This window comes from Sarcophilus harrisii, chromosome 6 (genome assembly GCF_902635505.1).
Source record: "Sarcophilus harrisii chromosome 6, mSarHar1.11, whole genome shotgun sequence".
In the NCBI taxonomy this organism is placed as follows: Eukaryota; Metazoa; Chordata; class Mammalia; order Dasyuromorphia; family Dasyuridae; genus Sarcophilus; species Sarcophilus harrisii.
In genome coordinates, this window is record NC_045431.1 from 152,392,036 (window position 1) to 152,417,247 (window position 25,212).

The following is a 25,212-nucleotide window of genomic DNA, read 5'->3' on the forward strand; positions in this document are numbered from 1 at the left end:
CTACCCATTATTTACTAAAGAAAATGAAAACTCATAATAAGAATTTAAGAATCTCCAGCATTTGACTTCCAGCTACTTCTCCAGCTTTATTTCATGCTGTTCTCCATGATCTCTACCCCTACCCCTCATCCCTCTCACCATATACATCTTCAAAGTCATTGCCTTTCATTCAAGACGTTTCCCCAATTCTTTCAGGAAAAAATGATCACCATCTTTAAATTCTGTTCTCTTCAGTAATTTCACTCTCCTTTTATCATAGTCATCCATGCTGAGAGCAAGGCTTCTTTGGCCCAAGCACTAGTTTCACATTTAATTCTTATTGGGTGATTTGTAAATTGCCACACAAGGAATTAAAGTTTTAAATTCTTACTGCTTGTTTATATCATGAACTCTTTTATACATAACACCAATAGAGAGAGCCAAATTGGCAAAGAGGAGATTTAGATCTAATATCCTCTTTGGATGGAGCATCATTAGAGTTATTGGAAGCATTTCTACAAATAGTTATTTGAATCTGAGGAAATTTATGCTGAAAAAATTCTAGTATTAAGTCAGAAAAGAATAGTCTAAAATTCAGTCAGACTAACAAGAGCTTTCATGTTCCAGAAATCTACCCCTTGAAATGAATGTTCTATTTGAAACAATGTAAAATGTGAAGTGCCACATACATATGAGCTATATCAGAGTCCTTTATGATCATCTGGAAATAGTTTGGTGGAAATCTGTACAAAAGCACTGGGAAACACATATCCCTTACTTGGTAATACCTGGAGACTAAGACCCTAGGGCTTCAGCAAATTCAAGCCTTCCCTGGAGGTGGTCATTGAGCTAAAAGAGAATCCCAAGCATTCAAGTACATTCAAGTACACTGAAAGTATTAATCTTTCAAACAGTAGTTATATAAAATAGGCTGTTTCCTCATACATAAAATGGAAATAATATTTACACTAACAATTCCAGAAGGCTGTTCTCATAATCAAAGGGTATAATATGGTTTGTAACCATAAAACAAATGTGAACTGGTATTCTGCTCAAATGCACACCAGGAAAACCTGGTGTATTCCTATTTAAGAAATTACTCTGAATCTACTTATCATACAGCTACTACAAGTTAATAAGTGACATTATAAAAGGATTCTATCATCACAAGATAACTTACAGCAGAGCTGAGCACACATTAGGAAATTATTAAACACTTGTGAACTAATTCCTTAAGGGGTTTCTTCCTCTGTACACTTAGGAGTTTGTCAAGTATTTAGTGATATGTAGAGAGAAGGGGGTGAGAGACTAGAAGGGTAGAGAAATGTCAGCAGTCATTGCAATATTGTTTGCAACTTCAGTAGAGATTTGAGTTTATTTTGTACTATAGGTACAAGTACAGGATTTTTCTTCCCAACTAAACTGTACACTTCTTGAGGATAGAGATTGTGACTTACAAGTCATACATCTTTTTATGTCTCAAAGCCCAAAACAATGTTTTGCATACATCAGAAACATGAAAGTGAGATATAACATTAATTGATGAGAAGTAAAAATCCAGCTAAAATCCAGCTACCTTAAGAACTTGATCATTACATTACATAAACAAAAACTATATATGGCTGACAGGTAAGTGTTTTTTAAAAGGCCAATATCATTTAGTGCATGTATAGGCAATGACTCCTAATTGATCTAGCATCAGTTACCTGTTTGAGGGTGAGTGTTTTGGCTTTCTCTTTGGAGGTCCCCATCTCCCACACACATACGACAGTGCTTGTCCCCCCAGTGATGACCAGCTTGGGGCTTGGGCAGATTGCACAGAGAATCTGTCCCCATTCTGACAGACATTCATAAACAGTTACTGCCTATAAGAGAAAACACAAATGAAATATAAATATCAGCAAGTCTCATTTTGCTTTCCTAAATCAAATGCTTGAAAATGCCCCACCCTGATCATATTCTCCACCTAGAAATGCTAACAGTCATCATCTAAAAAGCTTTTAGAATACAATCCATTTCTATCTCAGTTGAACTATGTATGAAAAAAGTCTAAGAGAGCAGGCAAAGAAGTAGGTATACAAACTTTATTTTGATTTAAAAAAAAAAAAATCTGTCTGGTTTTCATACCAGGAAAATATAATTAAAACTAATTTTTCCCTCAAATAAGAATTGAGGATGGGAGGGAGCATGATATGGCCCAGAGGTGTGAAGCTCTCATGACAAGCGAAGCCAAAACGATTAAAATGCAGAAATGTTTAACAAAATAAATAAAAAGCAATGCAACATAACTAAGGCTATGGGATTGCCAGCAGCAATACTTTCTATTTGAGTTTCACAACAATGGTGTGGGTTTGTAGACAGAATGTGGGCTGTGAATTGGAAGTCCAAGGCTCTAGTTTTGACTCTGCTACAGACCTGCCAGTAACCTTAGGAAAATTACATTAAGATTCAAGGCCTCAGTTCTACTTATTTATGAAAATAAGTAAAGTAGCAGTTAGATGAGAACTCAAAGGTCCATTTCATCTCTAGGGTCATGTGACTTTTTGGCATAAGAGAAATTCTGTATTGCAAAACAAAGAAAATTAATATTAAAGTTAAGAGATCTTTTAGATTTCGGCTAGTCCAATTCCATTCCTCCTTTCTCCCCCCCTTCCATAAATTCTCAGCCTAGCACTATTCCTATTGCCTTAATTACCAGGGTCAAAGAACAATGAGCATCTCTATTTAGTCTAACGGAGGCATATAAAGTGATCGTGGAAATATCTTTCAGAGAAACAATATCTAATTATCGGTGTTTGATAGTGAATGCAACTCTATGGTGCAACCCTTAGGAAGATGTAGCAATAACTCTAAAGGGCCGACCACTGATGTAGTTGGAAATGATATATTTCTTCCCTTAAATTATATGACCAGGATGTTATGGCTATAAATATTGTTGGTTGTCAGATAACAGCCTGTTGGTCAGTGATAATAGTTTCTGAAACTAATGAGCAACAATAATGAGGTACTTAAAGTTAATGTAGGTGCAAAACAAAATTGAATGTCTGTCACTTGATCCAGTGATATTTCCGGCCTAAAAACACACATCTGGAAGGTTTCCCCTGTGAGCTCTGCCCAGACAATTATGGGTACTGCACCTGAACACAAAGTCAGAACCGTAACACTCCTCAACTCCACTTCTAAGCCATAAAATTAGCATATCAATGACATGAAATGCCTGGTCTCTCATTTTTTGCTATAAATTTACTTTCTTGCTTGTTTTTTTCTAATTTCTTTTTTACAATTACAATAAACTTTGCTCCTTGACTCCAAGATAGGTCTAAGCCTGCAAATTCTTTAGAGACTATACCTGGTGACACTGGTCTGGAACCCCAGCATTTTTGGGATTCCCCTTGAACCTTAACAAATAGCACTCCAAAGAACTTGGTGACAAATCTGCTTACTTCTGCTGTGGCCTGAGTAGCTACAAAGCTACTAATCAAATTTCCCAAAGGTGATCAAATAAAATATTGTGTATACACAATGTTTTTGTTTTTTTTTTTTTTTTTTTTTTTAAAGGATGGCAAAAGATGGGAACAGTATTGGGTAGACTGGGTGTAGGACTTAAATTTTTAGTGGCTATGACTTAAAAAAAAACCTCATCTCTGCTTCATGTATATGCCATTATTGAACAATGTGGCTTATTCTTCATTGAGTAGTTATGTATGTTTACTTCACAGAGCAGAGCAATGAACTATCATGACAGTAGAAAAATATGAGTTTTGCTTTCAATATTGCCTACATGTCCAAGCTCTAGGAAATAGGCAATTTATTTGAAAGTCAGATTCCATAACACAGTACTTCTTTGCTCCTTATTCCTGCTCTACCCCAACCCCACCTTTTTCCCAGTGAAATTCTAAAGGGAGATAACAAACCTTGTCTGACTCATAGGTTCCCAGTCTGCAGCTGAGATCTGCATAGCCCCAAGCAAAAGTTTTGTTCCAGGTAGGTGGAATTAGAACCTTATTCTGCTCCACTGCCAGAATGCCTTTATCTGTACACACAATTTGTCCCACTGGTTCTTTCAGTTCTGTACAAAACACATTTTGACATTAGAATAGAAACAGGGAAAAATCGTATACAAATCCCTAAAGGCAGTACCAATTATGAAGTATGTCTCAAGCACCCATTTAAATTAAACACGTAGCACAAGCCAATATTAAGACACAATGTTCCTTCAGTTAGAAGGAAATTTAAATTTCCTGGGAGTCTATTTTAACCAGTAGTTTGACACCAGATGCTATGGGATGTAAGACCTCCAGACTGTCAGCTACTCTGTGGCGAGGCTCTCAGGCCTTTCTTTCTGGTTAACCCCTTCTTATCTAGTCTAAGGGTGGTTTAGAGAAAGTGAATTTGTCTGAAACAGAAAACAGGGAGGGCCATTCACTAATCCATGCTGAGAGGATTATGAAGTCCAGATTTATTCTTGTTTAATCATACCATTATTTGATACAGATTCAGGAATGCCAAGATGAGATCATATTGGAAGCAAGTAATGTGAACCTAGAACTTTCTTTGCAAATCTGAAATGATAATGTGCATAACTTTTTAAGCTGCTCATTTAATATTAATATGAAATCTATATTTTTACTTAAGTATATAATCATAATTTGAGAATCTGATAAAAATTCAATTTCTTAATGGAAAAACAATCCAGTTATAAATGTTTCTGGCTAAATTATATTAGAAATAGATAGGAGTTAAGTCTTTTATTAATGTACAACCAAAGAGAGGAATCATAAATAACCATAATACCTCATTTTACAGATGAAATACTGAATTACTATGAACATTTAAAATTCCCAAAACTTAAAAACTGCCTGCAGTTCATGATGTCTGTTTCCCTCTTTTTTAGTACAAAGGGCATTAACTCAAGACTGTAAGAATTTATCACTTTGAGATTTTCCTTATCAGGCCATTAGAAGAAAAAAAAAATCAAAGCAATTTCATATTCTGGTACAAGAAATAAGCAGAACATGTACCTTTCTTACACAGAAGGGATACAAATTAAGGGACTAAGGTCCTTTTCAATTCTCAATCATAGATCCTCTCTGACTCAGCAGGTGCAAAATTACTCTAAATTAGGCATAAAATAACCTGCCTTTACATACTGCCCTCAAGAAGGATGTAGCACTGGATGAAGAAATGGAGACTCGGAGGGTAAGGGACATGGAATACGATGTGATCCTGATCTATTCAAACCTAACACTTTCATTATACCCAGGGCAATAGCTGGCATTTTAGCTACCTGGCTTCTGTATATACTAACTAGAGGCACACAAATGCTAGTCTTACACATGGGCATCAAGAGCTATCATATTTTAATTTCCCCAAAACAACAAAATATATACATATACACACACACACGTATGTATAGACTTATACATACATATCCAAGAAAAAATAAAACCTTACAACTGGAAAGGGAAGAATATTCTATTACTAGATAAAAGATAAACTTTTCATTGACCTTCATCTTGTGAACTATCTCAACTGTGCCTCTGTTCTGCCCTTTGTCACTACTTACCTTTAACAGGTGCAAGAGAAGGCCTCAGGTTGTCTAAATGATGAAAAAAGATCTTGTCACTTGTAGACCCTGGCGGAACAGAGACTCCAGAATTGTCACCATTGAGTCGACTCCTTACTCGTTTTGGGGGATGAGGCTTTTTAAAGAGCTGGCAACAAGTGGAAGTTTACAGAGGATGAGAGCTTATACAGATTTTGAAAAAAATAAAGTTATTAGCAAACCTATTCAAACTGTGGTGGATTAGCAATAAGATATATTTAGTGGAGCTCTCACAACGCAATTGAACATTTAACAATCTATACTAAAAGAGGAAAAGAGACAGAAGAATTCTGAGTAAAATCTGGTTTGACTAGAATATTTTTGGTTGTCCATCAAAGTCTTCCTCTGCTAAGAAAAGAATATTATAACAGTTTTAATTTTTTTTCTTTTACTAGATGACAGCTGAATTTAAAAAGAGCTGTGAAGGTTTCAAGGCCTTTATTTAGAAGCACCATATTACATAATTACATTATAAGTTGGATTATATATTACAAATAAGCAAAAACCAAGAGACATCTGTACTTCTTTAGTGCTGAAAATGCCAAAAGATGAGGGCAATTAAATGCTTCAGTCTGATGACTGAAGAAGAGATCTGAAACTTTAGGGGAAAAGCAGGAACAAAATATCTCATCATTCTACTTTTTTAAGACTAATAATTTATTTTTCTACGACAGTATTGATAAATGTAGTTTAATGAAGAAAGGTCAACATATTCAAAATAAATAAGTAAAAAATCTTTATTTCTATGTCACACTCCAAAATGAGTTCAGGATTCTGTTATTAAGTATTAATATTAAATAAATGTTAGTAAAAGGCCTAAGAATCTAAAGTAGACCTCAAGATTCATATACTTTGAACCACAATCATTGGGAGGCAGTGGAATGGAGGAGAAAGAGGAAAAAAGTACTTGGAGTCAGAGCATCTGGGTTCAAATTCTCAATCTGCCACTAAATAACCCTAGGAAGTCACTTAACCTTGCTAGGTTTCTATTTTCTCCTCATCAGTAAAATAAAGGAACTGAAGTCCTTTCCAATTCTCAATCACAGATACTCTCTGACTCAGCAGGTGCAAAATTACTCTAAGTTGAGCATACAAATAACCTGCTTTTATATACTGATATCAAGTTGGTAAATGTTTTCCTCATGAGCCCTCAAGAAGGATGTAGTACTGGATGAAGAAATGGAGACTCAGAGGATAAGGGACATGGAATAGGATATGAGCCAGGGCTCCTGGTCTATTCAAACCTAATACTTTCATTATACCCAGGGCAGCAGCTGGCATTTTAACTACCTGGCTTCTGCATATACTAACTAGAAGCACAAAAATGCTACTCTTACACATGGGCACCAAGAGCTATCATATTTTAATCCCCCCAAAACAACAGTTAAGTCTATAACACACATATCCAAGAAAAAATAAAACAGGAAGAGAAAGACATAGTCAAAGGAACAAGTCTAAGACAAGTGAACTCAATAGAGAAAGAATGACAGTGGAGGCTGCTGCTGTTCATGAGGTATAACTCTAGGGCTGCCCTCATTGTGCCTTACACCAAGGGAAAACCACCTTACTCTGGTTCACCCTACGTAACAGGAGTGGGCCCAAAAAGGGACAAATGTTGCCCATTTAGGCTTAGGAGGCCGATGACTCTCAAATGCTTGCCTGTGGATTCCCATCTTTGCTTCCACTGTCCCCAGGCTTGGAATAGCCTCTTCTTTTAATTGTTCCAACCAATACTTCCAACCAACCCCAAACAGAAACAAGTATCTACTCTTGGAGTCGCACATATTTTTTTCCAATGTACTATGCTTGTATTATTATCTGCTTCTTTTAGACTATAAAGCTGGGATGATACCTTTCTTTGTGTTTTCCATGAAACTCTGCATATAGATTTAATTAAATTAAACTTAATGTTTACTAAGGCTAATGCTCATTTTATACATGTAGAAATTTGAATAATGTCTGAAGTTAACCCTGAACCCTGAACCACGACTCACTTGCTAACAGTCACTAGCTGTTCACACCACCTGGATAAGCAAGGAGCTGCACCACCTGCCTCAGACACTGCCTCCCAGGACTTATTAGCAGACTGGCTACTCTGCCCTCTGGCTACTGTCATGCAGCTGGCTTTGCCATCTGCTTGTCGGCTTTTCCATGAGTCCTGTAGCTGAATCCTCCTAACTAGAAGCTTCTTTGAGTATAAACAATGTCTTGTTTGTTTGCTTTTGCTTGCATCTCCAATACTCATCATTGTACTTGGCATAAGGGAAGTATTTTTTACATAATTCATTCTCCTTCATTATATAGATGAGAAAACTGAAGCTCAGTTAAGTCATCTCCTTAGGGACAAGGTAAAGACTCAAACTCAGGTTCTTGGATTCTAAGTTCAGTGTTCAAGTTTCCAAATATTACTCCGACTTTTCTAAGAAAAGTCTAAGAAAAGAAAACACACAAGAATGGGTGTTTATAGATATGCGTATGTGTTCACCTTCATGTATATATGTGTGAACATAACGTGGACAAGCGCTGTGAGTGTGCATGTATGTATGTATGACAGCAAATGCATAATGAATTGGGTCTAGGAGTGTCGAAAAGGAGGAACAAAGCAGGAAAGATTGCCTCTGGTAAACTGCAAATTTCTTTGAATGATTCCAAATTTCTCTCTGAAATAAATGCTCATTAAAAACATTACCAGTGGTCTCCTGGTTTTGTGAGGCTGTGACAGACATAAAATTATTTTTCCCAAGAGTTGAAGTTCTTGAATCTCCCACAAGGAAATGGAAGAGGCACATGGTGGCTGTAAGAAGACTTTGAAAAATTACAAACGGAATTATGGAGAAGAACTAGAGTTCTAGTTCTCTAGAGAGAAGGATAATCTATGGACAGCCCACATACTACACTGGTGTCTCTCCAATTCAGGAGAAGTGAGGAGACGTTGCAAATTCGTGAGAGAATTTGAACAAGAAGTACCCAAGATGGGGAGGCATGGATGGGCTATGATCTAAAGTGTTGAAATGATAGTTACACATCAATGAGATTAGATATCTATTAAAGGACTTTAATATATCCATGGCTAAAGAATTCATCATCTAGCAATCTATGGATAATCTTTTATGAAAAGACTATGAAAAAAAAATTAAAAATTTGTTATGAAAAAAAAAAAACATCTATATTAGGTCCATTACAAGGAGAATGCACAAAATCTTTCTACAGTGGTCACACCCACCAAAGTTGGTATAACCTTTAAGAAAAGGTCATACCTATGCCATAATGAGGCTTTGGAAAAGTTCTTCTGTGTAGGTATGTGTAAAATGGGAATAAGAGTAATCATGAACATGATTTGCCAATTTTAAAGAACTATATAATGTAAGGTTCTATCAGCTTTCTTCTATTATGCTTTTTCCTTCTCACCCCAAATTCATCACTTGTAAGTGAAGAGAATGATTTTTAAAAGATGGTGGCACATTTATGTGTTTCAACTTTGTAATTAATTCAGAGGGAAAAAAATTCAGATTCAGGAGGAAGTTGGGAAACAAGTCACATAGAGATGCTGCTATTCTTTTATCATTAATATAGATTTGAAAATTTTGGCTAATCACTGATTTTTTTTCAATTTCATTACACAATTCATATGATTCCTAAATTAATTAAAATGGATTTAAGGATGCTCATCTATTCTTTTTATTTTTTTTTTTTTTGCTCATCTATTCTTACTGATACTGGTTCTACCTTCTGAAAGTTGAATTGTCTTGGACCCAGAGATCCTACTACTAGAACATACCCTAAGGAGAACAAAAACTAAGAACCATAACCATTTAAATCAAAATATCAATGGCAACATTTTTGGGATAGCAAAGAACTACAAACAAAATGAATGCTCAGGAATGGGAAAATGAAAGAACAAATAACTTATAGCAATGAAATGCAATACAGGCCCTAAGACAAACATAAAGTATGCAGAGAAATACAGGAAAAACTCATATGAACTAATACAGAGTGAACAAAGTAAACTGGGAAGAAGCAAAAAAAGTATGCACATTTTACTTGGAAAGCACACTTTGTACTGGTCTTCAGGTGATTAATTTCCTTAAGCAACAAACTTGTCTCCTTGAATATTGTGAAAGGGTGAAAAGAACAAAGATGCAAATTTCATTGTAATCTTATTTATAGTTATTTCTTAATATCTTAAACCAAAACTTTTACGTATGCATTTTTATCTAAAGGGTTGGTTATAGATTATTTAAAACACGGAAATCTTTAAACATGAGATCTTTAAACAATTATCTGAAAATTATAACAACAACTCTCCAAGAAAACAATTGTACCTGTTTTGGTATCTGTCCAAAGTTATTAATGAATCCTATGGTAGCTGTCTCTTTTAATGGGTCATTTATGTTGTAGATATCAACTTGACCTTCATAAAAGAGATGATGGAAGACATTTACAGCTTCAACTGCAGCAGGGCCTTGCTGTTTATAACCAAAGATTAAGTCAATCCATTCGTGCAGATGAGCACTCACATAATCACATTCCAAAGCCTGTAATTATAAAACACATTTATTGTAGGCTGCAGGTTGAATCACTGATTGGTCTAAATTGTCCAGTTAGAAAGTAAAGTTACCAATAAGAAATAAAAGAAGTCAACAATGAAAATCACAAAAATTAGATTGGTAGTAACTTAGGGTCATATGTTGTTCTTATTCCCTTCTTCTGGAGTCATGACCTATACCCAGCTGGAGTTCAGTTTTATTCTCCAGTCAGACTTGCTTACCTCTCGATGGACTCTGATGAATTCTCGAGGATCTCCTTTTGCCCACGGTGGTAGTATCACATTTCCAAGCTTGGTGCCATTCTGTTTGCAGCCTGAACAATTGAATATGATTTTTAAAATAAGGGAAAAAAAACAAATACACACACAAACAAAATAAAAAAACCATCCACTGAGTAGCAACTTCACATCTAAGTAAAAATAACTACAAGAACAGGGCTTCTTAAACACTTTCCATGAGTGACCCTTTTTCACCTGAGAAAATTTTTATATGTCCCCTTTGGGGTAGATAATGCTTGAAACATTAAATACTATAGTTGATTTTGGAGAGGAAATGACTTTTAGCTTCCAGAAGCTTTGAGTCATCCCATTTGCCACACTTGTACTCTGAGCTTGAGCCCATTTTTATCTCAATTCTGCAAGTACTTATAGAAGAGTTCTAAATACAATTTAAAGCTGGATGACTAAAATGGTTTTCAACAGATAATCATGGGAGGAAGGAACACCAGCTGGGCTCAAGCCTGTGGAATTAAGGAAATTATCCTTAATTCCTTAGGGAATAATCCTAGAACCCTTAGAAGAGAAGCAATCTTGCTCTAGAACCCAAGATTTATTTGTGTAAGTGGGAGTTAGGCTAAGATTTCTCAGAGTACTCCTATATTCTAAGGGAGAGCTTTCAAACAAGCATAAATCTTTTTTCTTTCATTACTAGCTAGAGTACTGATTAAGGTGCTCAGTTTTTGTATGTCAATTTGGATCATGTTTGGCTAGGAAACCACACACTTCCCTGATGTCAACAATGATAAGCAAAAAGAAACAACCAAAATTTTTTTTGAAATTCCAAACTGAAAATACTTTGGGATACAAATTCTTAGATTCAGTCACTGAGCAAATGTTTTTTAGGAACACTTGCTACAGTCAAGGCATTGTGCTAGATACTTTAGTGGGGAGAGAAAAATAATTTTTAAGAAGTTACAATCTAACCCAATAACTAAGACCTATTAAAAATATCTGTACTAAGTTGGCAGTGCCCTCAAGCAATAGTAAACTTATTAAAAAGTAAGAATAAGGACTAGCTAAAATTTAATTTGACTTTTGTGACACTAACTTCAGATGATATTTTCAAGTGTGATTGATTTGTACATTGAAATAACTATAAAGTTTATATCTTTCTGTACTCATTACCAAAGATCTGATTTTAGAATTGCTGCTCTGGATGAAATCGAGTTATATAATCTTTTTACTTTTTCTTTTTCTTTTTTTTCTGAGGCAATGGGGTTAAGTGATTTGTCCGGGGGTCACACAGCCAGGAAGTGTTAAATGTCTGAGACCACATTTGAACTCAGGTTCTTATGCCTTCAGGGCTGGTGCTCAATCCATATAGAGCAGCTTCAGGGCTGCTCTATGCCACCTAGCTGCCTCTATATATTCTTTTTTTATAGATTTATTTTGATTTTAAAAAATATCCACTGATAGTGTTTTTGTTTTCCTTACTCACAATAATCTCTTTCTTCTTTGCCATAACCACTGATGTGAAAATCTTTTTTTTTTTTTTTTTTTTGGGGGGGGGGGTAAATATTTGTCTTTTTCCCTTGGGTATTGCCAGAAACTTTTTCATACCTAAATCAAAATTGTTTGAGTTGAGCAGGAACTCTGGGAGGTAAAAGAATTCTGGGATGAGTTCTTTCACATCTGCCATATTGTGCTTTGAAGCAGAGTACCAGGCTTCTCTCACACTGTGGAACATTCGGTCAGCCAGGTCAAAATGACCACCCTATGGAATAAAATGGAAACAGCTTCAAAGGAAAGATCTCCAAGCTATAGACTACCACATCATCAGCCACTTCTGTGACACTGCAATCTCCTAACTTTTAAAAATCAAACACATATAACAAGAAACACACATTTGTTGAATAAGAAAAATGATTCTCTTTCCTTTATTTTATTTTGTAATAAACAGAGATATAAAGGATGGGAAAAGCATTTTTTCCTACATAAACTTCAGAAGCATATTCATTGTTTCATTTTAAGGGCACAGAGTTTTAGAATTAAAGAGGGGGGAAAAAGGCAGAGAACTTTTAATTTATGACCAAGAAGTAAATGGAAGCACCAAACTTTAACTACAATATGAAGCTGATGGATTTCATCAGTAGCATTTTATAAACTCCTGGTACAGGTTAGGTCTATATTTGGAATTTAGTTTGAAGTCATGTTAGTTTGTATATATTTTGAAATCTTAACTCATGTTGTGTGATAACATTTTATACCAATATAGGCTGCATTTCTAATCGGTCTCAATTCAGTGGGCCCTAGATACCTAGTCCCTAGATACTTTGTCTATTCACTTTTGTCAGTAGTGCTTCACCTTCTTTCTCTTGACCCAAGGTACCATTAACACAGCAGATAGCCTGACTTACCTGAAGTCTCAAGAATATCTGGGTGAAAGGCTCCATCCTAACAAGGTATGAGGCAACAATCATTGCAGAGGAGTAGTGGGTGCCGTAATGATAGGCTGGGGTTTCTCCTGGTAAAGAAAATTAAACTACAATTAAGACATAATGTTGGCAACAGAAGCTAAGTTTAGTAGGTTTGAAAGGGCCAATTATGAAATAAGTAATATGTGTAGATTTCACTCTGCTGAAATCACTGAAGATTTGAAAATGACATTTTGAATTCTCATTTCAATTTGTGGAAATAGTTCACCATGCATGACTTCTTAGCAGTCAAGTATGTTGTGAGACTTAAAAATCCCAATGTCCTTCCACTCTGCTAAAGGAGGGTACTGAATTTGGTGATACTTAATGGCCTTGACATCCTAATATTTTCCTGAATTGTTACCTATATATTTTCTACTGTTTTTATGAAATAATCAACTAAGATTTATTAAGCTCTTCCAATGTACCCAAGCACATAGGTGGGGCTGGGAATATAAATTCAAAGAATTAAACAATTCTTGTAATAAAAGTGTACACATACATGTACAGACATAAATATATGTAGAATACAGGAAACATAAATCTGAGGTAGTTTTGGGGGAAAGGACAGTCCAGGTCTTGATGTTGGGAGAAGTCAGCAGAGGGCTCACGGAGAAGGCAGTGCTTGGGGTGGGAGGGTGGGGGGAAGCAGATAGCTGGAGAGGGGATATGCTGCTGGAGATATGGGGATGGGCAGTAGCAGGCTGAGGAGGTGGAACAGTAAGAGGCCAGGCTGGGGGGAGCAGAGTAGTGTATAATGTCACCAAGGGCTTTGAATGCCCAACGAAGGAGTGTATGTTTTGTTCTAGAGGCAGTAGAGAGCCACTGGAGTTCACTGAGCAGGAAAGCATTATATTCAGAGCTGCATTTAAGGAACACCATTTTGGAGACTACAGAGGAGAGCCTGGAGTGAGAAATGATGCAGGAGATGAATTAGGAGATCACTGAAATAGTCAAATAGGAAGTGACAAGGGCTTGAATCAAGGGGCTGAATGTGCGAGCAAAGAGGAGAGGCACAAATGAGAGACACCAGGTTGGTAGAAACAACATGATCTAGCAATAGTTTGGATATGTGGATGAGGAAGTGCGAGGAGTCCAAGAAAATGCTGAAGTTACAAATCTTTATGCCCAGAAAACTAGTGGTGCCTGTGAAGAAACAGGGAGTTTTTGAAAAAGGGTGTGGTTTTAGGAAAAAGATAAAGGAGTTCTGTTTTGGACATGTTGATTTGAGAAGTTGCTGGGATATAAAATTTGGAATCTATAATAGGCAGGAAATGATGTTATAAAGCTGGGGCTAAGGGGAGAGACTAGGGTTGGACATATAAAATTGGGAGTCAGAAAGAAAGGAAATGATACATTAAATGGGAGCTTAGGAGGTCACCAAGTGAAAGAATGAAAGAAAATGAGAAGAGAAGATATAGGATAAAGTCTTGGGAGTACATCAACAGTTAAGGGACATGAAAATTAACGGATGATAAGTTAGCATACATTGTCAGAGAACAGAACCAGTAGTGTTCACAAAAACCCAGAAAGAATAGCAATCATGAAGAAAGGGGAGGGGAGTGTGCTAAATGCTAATGCCACCAGGGATAAGGATTAAGAAAAGACCAAGAGATTTGCCAATTAAGAAGTCACTAACAGGGCAGCTAGGTGTCTCAGTGGGTAAAGCACCAGCCCTGAAGTCGGGAGGTCTTGAATTCAAATCTGGTCTCAGACACTTAGACACTGGGCAAATCACTTAACCTCAACTGCCTCAGGGGGAAAAAAAAAGTCACTAACAACTATGGAATGGGCAATTTTAGGTGAATGAGGAAATCAGAAGCCAGACTGGTTAAAATGAGTGAGAAGAAATGAAGGGGAAGTGATAGGTATAGATTCGTTTTTCTAGAAGTTTGTAACATAATATCTTGAAAGGATGTCTAGGGAAATTTTTTTTTTTTTAAAGGATGGGGGAGATTTAGGCAAAGTGGCAGTGATAAGGAGATACTGAAGATTAGAGATACTTGAGTGGAGATGATTGACAACAATCTTTTTTTTTTTCTTCAGTGGGAAGAGATGGGATGTTGGTCTTAATGAGAAAGACCACCTCATCAGGGCCTACAGTCAAGGAAGAGAGAATGGAGGGTGGGAATCATGTCAAGAGGTGTTCAGATAAAGAGAAGGGGTAGAAGAGTAATTCATATCAAATAGTCTCTATTTTCTCTGTAAAGTGTGAAATAAAGCTTTTAGGTGGGAGAATGGAAGTTGTGGAGGTGTGAGGAGAGAAAAGGTTTAAAGTCTCCTTACTGGAGAGTGGGACAGAGAATTAATGAATGACAGCTAAAAGAATTTCCTCATAGTAGTGAGTACTCAAGTTGAGGTTAAAGAAATAATACAAATTTGTAATGGACTAAGCATGGTTTTGTATTTCCTCTAGCTCTGGTTTAGAAATATATGAGTAGCATGGAGTAGATGGACAGTAGGAGTAATCCAGGGATGGTGTGTGAAAGTTATAAAAAAGAGACAAGAAAACTGAAAGTAAGGAACATTGTGAAGTTTAATTATTTAACTTGGGGTCAATACGGAAAGAGGACAAACATCAAATCTGGGTAGGGTAATGTTTTTAACAAAAAGCCATCTGATAAGAAAATAACAAGTTTAAAATATCCCCTTACTACTCCTTGCTGGGACATGATTGCATGGATAGTTTTTGCATGTCAAGACATTTTAAAAATGAAGGATTCCTTCTTTCTAGTAAGGCAATTTACCCATTCAAAGTAAGTATATTTAAGTTTAAAAAGATGGTAAAATTAATTCAAAATTGCTGTCAATCTTCTATTCTTTTTAAAAGTATCTGGTAATAATTCTATAGGCTACTTTTATTTTTACTACTACTACTACTAATAATAGCTAGCACTGACATAGCACTTTAATGTTGGCAAAATGTTGCCTCATCTTGTCCTGACAACAACTCTGAGGTAGATGTTATGACTATCCTCATTTTTACAGATACTGAAACTGAAGCAGGGAGAACTTAAGTGACTTGTTTATGGTTGCATAGCTACTAAGTGTCTAAATCAGGATTTGAACTCAGACCTTGATTCCAAGCCCTAGTTTCCAACCACTATGCTAACATAAAAATGTAACTTCTTTATTTATTCAACAATTGATTCATTTATTCATCCAACAATCATTTATTAAGTATCTGCCATATGCAAAGTATTGTGATGAAGACTGAGGAAAATAAAAATATAATTAAAAACCTGGTACTTTTCCTCATGATTCTTATAAACTAGTGGGACCTTGGAAATAGACAAACAAATATCCAGAATAAAATAGGGGATAAGAACAAGAGGAGTAAAAAATGCTATGTGTACTTGGAAAAAGGGAATTTCATTTCTCACTGTGAACATCATTTCTGGAAGACATGGCACTTGAGCTGGATTCTGTTAGATAAGATTTTAAAGGGTATAGTTGAGGAAGAGAATTAAGGAAGAACATTCTAGGTATGACGAACAGTGTGAGAAATGACATGGAGGCAGGAAGATGGAGATCTACTAGGAATTAAAATACAATTTAGTTGGAGTCTTAATAGGATTGGTGTCAATGTTGGCAGTAGAAAATACAATATATAAAAATGAGGAAAAATCTAAAGGGACCTTTGAGGAAATATCCAAAGTCTGACTGGTGGACTTTAAACAATTACTGATTCAGTTCTGAAATTTCTCTCAATTTCTTCAGTTTTACCATTACTTACCATTAGGATCTTCCCAGTCTCTATAACGTTTCTTGTATTGAGTTAATCTTTCATCTGTTTGTGCTCCCATAGGCTTGGCTAGGTTTCTGAATGTCTTGGGGTTAGTGAGATCAACTTCCTAAAATACAAAGCAAAATCCAAATCTAAATGCTTGAAAGCCCTTTAGTTTGACCAACATAAAAAATATAAACAAGTCGGGGTTTCAGTATGTATGCAGATGTTTATCTAGGCTCCAAGAAAAATTCCACAAAGCATCAGGAATCCTAGGGAGCTGGACTCCTAGTCAGCAAAGATTGTGTCACTTTTATGTCCATGCCAAACAGAATGTAACTAATGAATAAGTCATTCTGAAGATAATCACCTTAGAAGTGATTGCTTTTTCCTTTGATAAAAGAATGCAAGTCATATTTATAGTATGTAAGTCATCTATTTCAACTTTTACTGAATTAATATTTTGTATTGATCTTTACTAGGTGGAGTAGGAGGAGTGAATCTCTGAACTATATAAATGGGGATATATGAAGAAACTAAGACTAATTCATCACCTTCTGTGATAAAACTGTGGGATCAGTTGCTCCTTTTGTCTTCCCTAATGTGTAGGGAATGCTTTGATCTTGTAGGTGACTTAAAAAAAGTTGGACGTAATAAATGCTGGAGTAATGATCTTTTAAATGTGTGTCTACCTTTAAAGGGGCAAGCAATAACATGAAATTCCCAGATAGGAATCGCTTTTTTACTTCAGTCTAATGGAGATTGTTCCAAAGACCTAAAATTCACTGGATCCAACTTATCAGTTAATTTAGCATATGAAGATTTCAAAGGTAGAAGTCTGAAATCTTCAACTACATATTTTATTTGTATCTTCACTAAATCATACCAACTAGGCCTGGATATACTATTTCATCAATAGGGAACTGTTGGATTAGGAGACTGTAACTAATGTTGACTATCACATTCTCTGCATCATATAGTTTAGAGAATTGCCGACAGTGCTCAGAGATTGAGAACCACAAAGCCAATCTGTAGCAGAGATGGGACCTGTATCTGTATTTCTAGTTTTATCTAAGGAAGGCTCTCTATCCATTATTTATCCTCTGAACTCTCCAAAAGATCACAGTGTCTTACCAAGTTGTGAGGTTTTAAAAAGGTCTGATCTGTGTAGTTCATAGTTTTATGGAATAGAATTGGGCTGTACAAAAATAAAATATACATTTATGAATATAAACCATATTATTAGAATCTGCTCTTATATTTTCCTTCAGCTATATAATCAAGTATAATTGTAGAGTTACATTGTTTCTTATCCACCAATGTCCTTTCTATACATTTTCTCCCATCTCATCCTTCAGAGAATTCTTTCTAGATTGATTTAAAGAGAAGAGGAAAAAAAACCTGACCACACCCTTGATTTTTTTCCCTCTGCCACTTAAATATTTTCTCAGTGTGTACTTAAATGCACAAATTATATATATATATATATAAATGGTATCTTGTAAATTTCAGCAATATATGTGTGCCTATTAATATATTTTATCCTCTATTTTGTCTCTTCCTTTTTTCTTTCTTTAAAATGTAACCATCCTGAGGGCAAGGACTATATCCATTTTTGTCTTAAAAGAGGACTTTATGGGTAATGGTGTTGTACAACAGAAGTTATTTGAAATAAAGCCTAAAAAACAAATCAATATGATAAATGGGACAACACTGGCAGGATAAGTTATACAAGCTGTATAAAATTCAGGTGTAAAACTACTCTTTCCTTTTGTTCTGCTTTCAATTTTGAAAATTTACTATTAAGGTCTCATTAGATAGAAACTAAAAAGAGAAAAGATGAAACAAATTTGCCTCTTTTGATGACTCTGAATCCACTTTTATGTGCTACTTAATACAAAATAACTCCTCTTACCTGACAGTAATGATTTTATTGAGCAATAATTTAAAACACTTTAATTGTAAATACCTTAAGAAATGTACATAAGAAATGTAATATTAATAACTAGTAACAATATAAGCAAAATAATAAGGTTCTAGAATGGATAGATATACATATCAGGTCCTTAAAAACTAGTTACCAACTGGAAAAAAATGGAGAAAATAAAATATTTCAGAAAGTGGAAAATTTTCTACAGTCTTTTGAAAGTTGTTTAACTTCAAGAGAACAATGTAAGATTTACCTGTGAGTCATAGTCTGCTAGAACCCAAGGAAAGACAGGATACTGCATGAGATCATTGTAAGATCTACCAGCCAAGGTGTTCAAGTGCATCAAGTACTGGAAATTGCTGATTTCACCTCTCTTGGTAAATAAAAATAAATATTAATATTGCAGCTCATTTCAGTATATTCAATTACTCTGACTTTTCTTATCATCATAGTTTTTACATTTTATTTAATACTTATAATGTGGTTGCATCAGAAAGTATATTTTTGTGCAATAGTTTCTGTTTCAGGTGTTAATAAATGATGCTACTTAATCAAGTAAGTAATTACTAAACAATAGCCAAAATATTTTTTGGGGTATAAAAATAAAATAGATTCCAATGCAAAAATGTTTGAAGAATATATTTTCCAAATTATTGGGTAATAAAACGTGGCTTTAGTGCTTTCCTCATTGTATGGCCACAAAACTTTAAACTACAAATTAGAAGGAAACAGTAAATAATTTTCATTAAACTTACCTCCCATCTCTGTGTTACAGACTTCTCACCTACTAAGGTGCTAAGCAATCCAGACCTAGGCAGTAAAGGAACAAGATTGGAGTATAATGTTTCAGAAAAACATGTAGACTAGAAACATGTAGTAATAAAATCACAATGCATGAATTTTCAGAGGTCATTGTGATTTACATAATTTTAAACTATACTTCTGACAGGTCTATATTACAATATAATAATAAATATTATTATTATTAAAAGTAATATATTCATTACTCATTTTAATGGAGAAAGCTGGTCTAAGGACTAAGTACTTCAAGGGGGAAGTTTCTGGACTGCCCTATGGAAATAACTTAATAAAGGAAATCCCTAAAATAGAAAGCAGACAAGATTACAAGGGGAGTTAGAGAATGATGAGGGATAGAGGACCTCTCCGTTTCCCCTCATGCTCTTCTACACAGAAAGAAGGAGTATAAAGCTTTCTGTTTCATGCCTTAACTGAAGGCGTTTGCATTGCTGATATAGTGTCTGGTAGACAATATTACCAATATTAGCCAACTCAAATTGTGTCTACCAATTGTGAAAGGTATAAAGGAATGTAGATTGCAACTGTTATTATTCCTCCTCCCTTCCCCCCGGAAAGTAATACAATTGCTCTTCCAGTCATTGGGCTATAAACTTACCCTTGTTCCACACTAGTATTTGGTCGTTGCCCAGAAACAGATTCTGAACTGTCTGTCAAAGATGGTACAACAGCCAAAAATCTGGATAATGAAAAACAATAATTATTTTTAAAACCAAATCAAAATCTGTATCAACATGGTAAATATTAAATTATTTATTAAAAAGATGACATTGTAAACTATGGATTGGCTTGATGCTACCACCTGGCTTTTCCCTATTTATTTAACCTTGTTACTCAGTTACTATTTGCTCTAGGAATATGAAGTAATTTTCACAGTAACAAAAACACACACAATTACATTAAATATGGTGGGAAAAAATCATGAATTTAGCAGCCAAATGTAAAGATTTTCCCATGATAATTTTTTAAAATCATTTTTCATAATTTTTTCTCATTAGCAAAAATTTTTATCAGTTGTCTGATTTCAAATGAGCATTCACTAATAGGACTTGAGATTTCTTAAATGATTATTAAGTAAAAATTCCAAAAACTGATTTTGGGAAGCAGTCTGATACTATAGAAAGATGATGGATATGCATTTGGGGGTGGAGGTGGTCTGGGTTCAAATATATGCTTTGTTGCTACCTTTTCTTGATCTCAGTTTCATCATCTGTAAAATAAGCAAGTTGCCTGGGATTAATCTTGGGAGTCCCTTCCATCTTAAAATTTATGATCTTACTATATGTTCACATAGTGCTAATAATGTAAAAATTAATTCAGTAAACGATGACTTTTAATGGATCTTTATTCATTTGATGCTACATAGGAATCTTTCCAAACAACAGTGTTAAAGAATGTTAAAGAACGTAAAGAATAGCTAATGATGCTCAACATTTCCACTCTGAAGTATGGGAAAACTTATAAGATCTCGGACTCCCTCTAATTTAAATGAAATACCTCTTCGCTTAAAAAATTTTTTACAGAATAATTCAATAATTTATAGACTGAATTCACATTGAATCTGTACTCTTCATTTAATGCAAATTTTTGAATTCTATTCATTATATATACTCTCTGTTCCTGGCACATGCCAAGGATTTACACTGGTCATTCCCCACATATGGAAGTATTCTCTCCTAATCTCTGCCCCTCAGAGATTCTTCTCTTCCTTCAAAATTCAGCTCAAGTAGCACCTTTTATAAAAAGGCCTTCCTGCTTCTTCCAGAGGTGAGTGACCACTTCCCAAGCTATCTTGTATTTAATGACTTTTTATTTTTTTTTATTCACTTATTACACACAAGATGCACACTTGTTATCTCCCATTAGAATGTATGTTTGTTGTCAATAAAAATTGTTTCATTCTTTGTTTTTGTATCTACCTAGGACAGTATTTAGAACATAGCAGGCATTTAATGTTTGTTGATTGGATTACTGTTAGAATGAAGTCTTTCTACAGGTAATCAATGTATTTGCTTACTGTATATGACATCATTATGTATAACTGGTGTATCTAATGGTAGATATAATAATCCCTATACTCATCACAATGATAAAACTGAGTCTACATAGATGTATATTAATTTGTAGATTGTTTAAAACAGTACCAATCACTGGGAAAGGCATCTGAAAGAATATTATTTAAACCTCTACAAGTCACTAGAGAGCCATCCAAATTAAGGATGAATGTGCTTAATACCCAGTTTAATTTGGAAAGAGGGAGAGTCTCTTTTGTCTTTTCCAGTTGATGTCATGACAGAAGGAGTAGAAATAATGAGCTATTTTTTTGCACTAAACAAAATGCAAAGTCTATACCTTGATGGACTAGAGGATTTGAGGAAGGAAGAGAAAATTTGTAATAACTTCTGTGGAATGAGATGGCTAAGGTAAGAAAGTTTGTTAAGAATGGGAAAGAGTGGGATATTTCAAAGGTGCTGAGATGAAGAGAGGCATATTAAAGTGGCCTCCACTTTTCCATTAGAATTGGAGGGAAGACCTTTAGTTGAGAGGAGGAAATATAAAAGGATATAAGGAAGGAAGAGAAGATTTGTAATAGATTTTGTGGAGAGATGGATAAGGTAAGAAAGATAATTTGAAGATTTAAAAGGATTACTTCGCAATATCATAGACCCAGCTGAGGTTGATTAAAATGCACTGATAAAGTATCTGCTCAGTATGGTTGTAGGATTTCTTCCTGCTTCATTCAGTGGCCTGTTTGACAGAGCAGAGGGAAGAGATAGATGAAAAGACAAATGCGGGATTGAGGTTTGGCAAGAAGAGTGGTGAAGGGACAAGAGCAGACAATTACTGGATCGAGGCTGGAGCTGGGGGCATGATACTGAGAGGTGGAACAGAGAGTATGGAATGTAGAATGTAGGAAGTTAAGGTCAGATAAGAGAAGATAGGGGAGTAGAACACTTGGCTAATAACAAGCTCTAGTTTGTGATCATTCTAATGTGTGGCAGAGCTGGATTAGGTCAAAATGCTTAAGAAATATGAGGAAATGGGATTGCACAGAGTTTGAGGGAGCATTTACTTGGATATGAAAGTCCTCAGCATACAGGCAAAGATTGGAGGAGAAGGAGGAGATGAGGAGAGAGGGGGATGTTGAGCCAGATTCTGGGTACCTTGAAGGAGGCAGCATTATTAGGGAAAGAGTGTTAATAATACTACAGCTAATATAATTTTGATTAGATGAAAAATTTGAGTAACTGGATATCAAAAAAAGGGAAGGTTAGTGAGTGAATAAACAAAGGGAGATGATAACGGGGAGCAAGGAGCAGTCTATCTCCATCCCTATGATTAGTGGGAGGAAGATATGAGAAGAGCATAATATAAAAGAAGTTAACAATCAGCACTACAAAGTCTGGACAAGGTGTGATGTCACCACAAAGTAACTGGGTCTAAGTGAAGGTTAATGAATGGAAAAGTGTGTGAGAGAGGGGAAGGGTTAAGGAGAGTTTGTTCATTATGGAAGAGGAAACCCAGAGGACACAACAGAAGTGGTGAGCAATGATTGATTAGAACATGGGTATGATCAGATTGAAAAGGATGGGAATAAAAGAATGTGAGATAAGGACAGAGGACAGATTTCTCTTAAACAACTGCTAATTATTAAAGGGATAGGAAGAGAAATAGGAGAAACCTTTGGGTAATAATGGAGCACATGGGGAGGGAAGCCTGCAATCTCCAAGGGATAATGCAGAGAGAAAGGCCATCTGTTATCCTGGAGACCAACAAGGTACTTTGGACACTGGGGTTGGTTTGAGCCGTGATCTCCATGGCAAATATGATGGCTGGCAACAAGGGCAATGTCTGGGTCAGACTAGGCTCCTATAGGATGCAGGCGGTTCTACTCTTCCACCAATTTTTTGCCAAATCTTTACATTTATCCCTTTTCACAATATTTCTCAGCATCTGGCTCCTCTTTACCCACATTCTCTCTCTTTTGTGATTTTGCCAGCTGGTTCAAGATTTAGTACAAGTAAAACAAAAGATTTCTATAGCCATCTTATACCTTAATGATCAAAATTCCACTGATTACAAGGGAGTGATAAGCTTGCCCAATTCTCCTGTCAGGAACACACAGGGACCTTCATTCTTAAGAACTCATTCTTAAAGGGAATAAAGACAAAGGGACAGAGCATCTTCTTGCTTAAAAACATCAAAAAGAATCTTAGTCCTTATTGGAAGAAGCATTTTCAAGTGAAATAATTATTTTTCTGATACTTAAAAAAACCAAACCAGTAAATAAAAGGACTCTGATGTCAAGTCACCAGAAAACTAAAAAATATTTTACCAAGTAATAAAAACTATTTAACAGGATAAGAAAATAAAAGCTAGCAATACTACTGATCATTAGTAGCATTAATAATTTCTTTAAAGTGGATAATGTATGGATCTGAATTCTAAGTTTTTAATTACTTTAATTTTTCAGTGTAACATGCCCTGATTCTCTTCTCATATCACCAAAAATATATGTATAAATGGATGATACCTCTGGTAGACTTTGTTTCTAACTCCTTTCTGAAAAGCAAGAAGATAATTCCGTCCGTCCCCTGAGAAAACTTCTACTGCAATAGGCTGGGAAAAAAAAAGAAATAAGAGAAAAACATAGTTATGAAATCAAGTCTCACAAACAGAGGCCACATAGAAATTTCTCAATTCCAAGCATTAGAAACAGTAAAGTAAAGATTTTTAGGTATTCTTAGAGCAGTAAGCTCTTTTTTCTTCTTCTTCTAGCTTTTTATTTATAAGTTATATGAATGGGTAATTTTACAGCATTGACAATTGCCAAGCCTTTTGTTCCAATTTTTCCCCTCCTTCCTCCCATCCCCTTCTCCAGATGGCAGGTTGACCAATACATGTTAAATATGTTACAGTATAAATTAAATACAATATAAGTATACATGTCCTAACAGTTATTTTGCTGTACAAAAAAAAATCGGACTTTGAAATAGTATACAATTAGTCTGTGAAGGAAATAAAAAATGCAGGCAGACAAAAATATAGGGATTGGGAATTCAATGTAATGGATAGTCATCTCCCAGAATTCTTTCGCTGGGTGTAGCTGGTTCAATTCATTACTGCTCCAATGGAACTGATTTGGTTCACCTCAGTGCTGGAGATGGCCATATCCATCAGAATTGATCATCATATAGCATTGTTGTTGAAGTATATAATGATCTCCTGGTCTCAGCAGTAAGCCCTTAACAATGACTCAATTCATTCTAACAGTTTGGTTTCTTCATTGAATTTCCTACCTCTTTAGTCTGTTTATTTCTGAAGCTAAGAAAAAAACAAGCAGTAAAGTTATATTAAATTATTAAAGTATGCTTATTAGAAGTTACAACTAGGAGACTCAAATTTCCTAACTTCCTTTCTTCTTCCCTCCCTTCTCCTTCCCTTCTTTTTCCTCTGCTAACATTTCTTTGTAAAGAACTTTCTCTATGCTATGACACAAGGTGCTAGGTACACAAAAGAATGGAAACAATTCCTCTTCCAAAGTGTACCAAATATCCTATTAGAAGGAAGTAAATGTATATACAGATAAACAAACATAAACTACATATAAAGTCAATAGAGTGATTTCTGGGGGCTCTAGCAGTGGGGAAGGATTCTGGCATGGGGGGGTGGCACGTCAAATGAGGCTTAATGGTTTCTAGGATATCAAGTGAAGAAAAAATGACTTCCAGACAGGTATGACAGCTTGTGCAAAGACCTAGAGGCTAGAGACAAAATGCCACATAGTGGGAATAGCAGGGAAACAAGCTGGACTGGAGAACAGATAATAGATAAAAAACCTGAAAAGGTGGGATACAGTTAAATTGTGAAGAACTTTAAATGTAAAATAGTAGAGTTTTAAGTTTTATCCTAGAT

At 35.3% G+C, this 25,212-nt stretch overlaps 1 protein-coding gene across 8 annotated transcripts in view; it reads right to left on the bottom strand.

The window, feature by feature from the left end:
• WDFY3 (WD repeat and FYVE domain containing 3) overlaps positions 1-25,212 on the bottom strand; it is a 310,689-nt gene that overhangs the window by 18,399 nt on the left and 267,078 nt on the right. For all 8 annotated transcript variants that reach the window (XM_031942903.1, XM_031942898.1, XM_031942901.1 and 5 more), the window contains 12 exons: positions 23,831-23,916; positions 19,895-19,975; positions 19,236-19,290; positions 18,734-18,853; positions 16,560-16,677; positions 12,767-12,873; positions 11,970-12,123; positions 10,353-10,444; positions 9,907-10,119; positions 5,546-5,693; positions 3,894-4,048; positions 1,686-1,844 (listed from right to left, as the gene is read on the bottom strand). In XM_031942903.1, the coding sequence (XP_031798763.1) occupies positions 1,686-1,844; positions 3,894-4,048; positions 5,546-5,693; positions 9,907-10,119; positions 10,353-10,444; positions 11,970-12,123; positions 12,767-12,873; positions 16,560-16,677; positions 18,734-18,853; positions 19,236-19,290; positions 19,895-19,975; positions 23,831-23,916 (1,488 nt within the window). The remainder of the gene's footprint in view (positions 1-1,685; positions 1,845-3,893; positions 4,049-5,545; positions 5,694-9,906; positions 10,120-10,352; positions 10,445-11,969; positions 12,124-12,766; positions 12,874-16,559; positions 16,678-18,733; positions 18,854-19,235; positions 19,291-19,894; positions 19,976-23,830; positions 23,917-25,212) is intronic.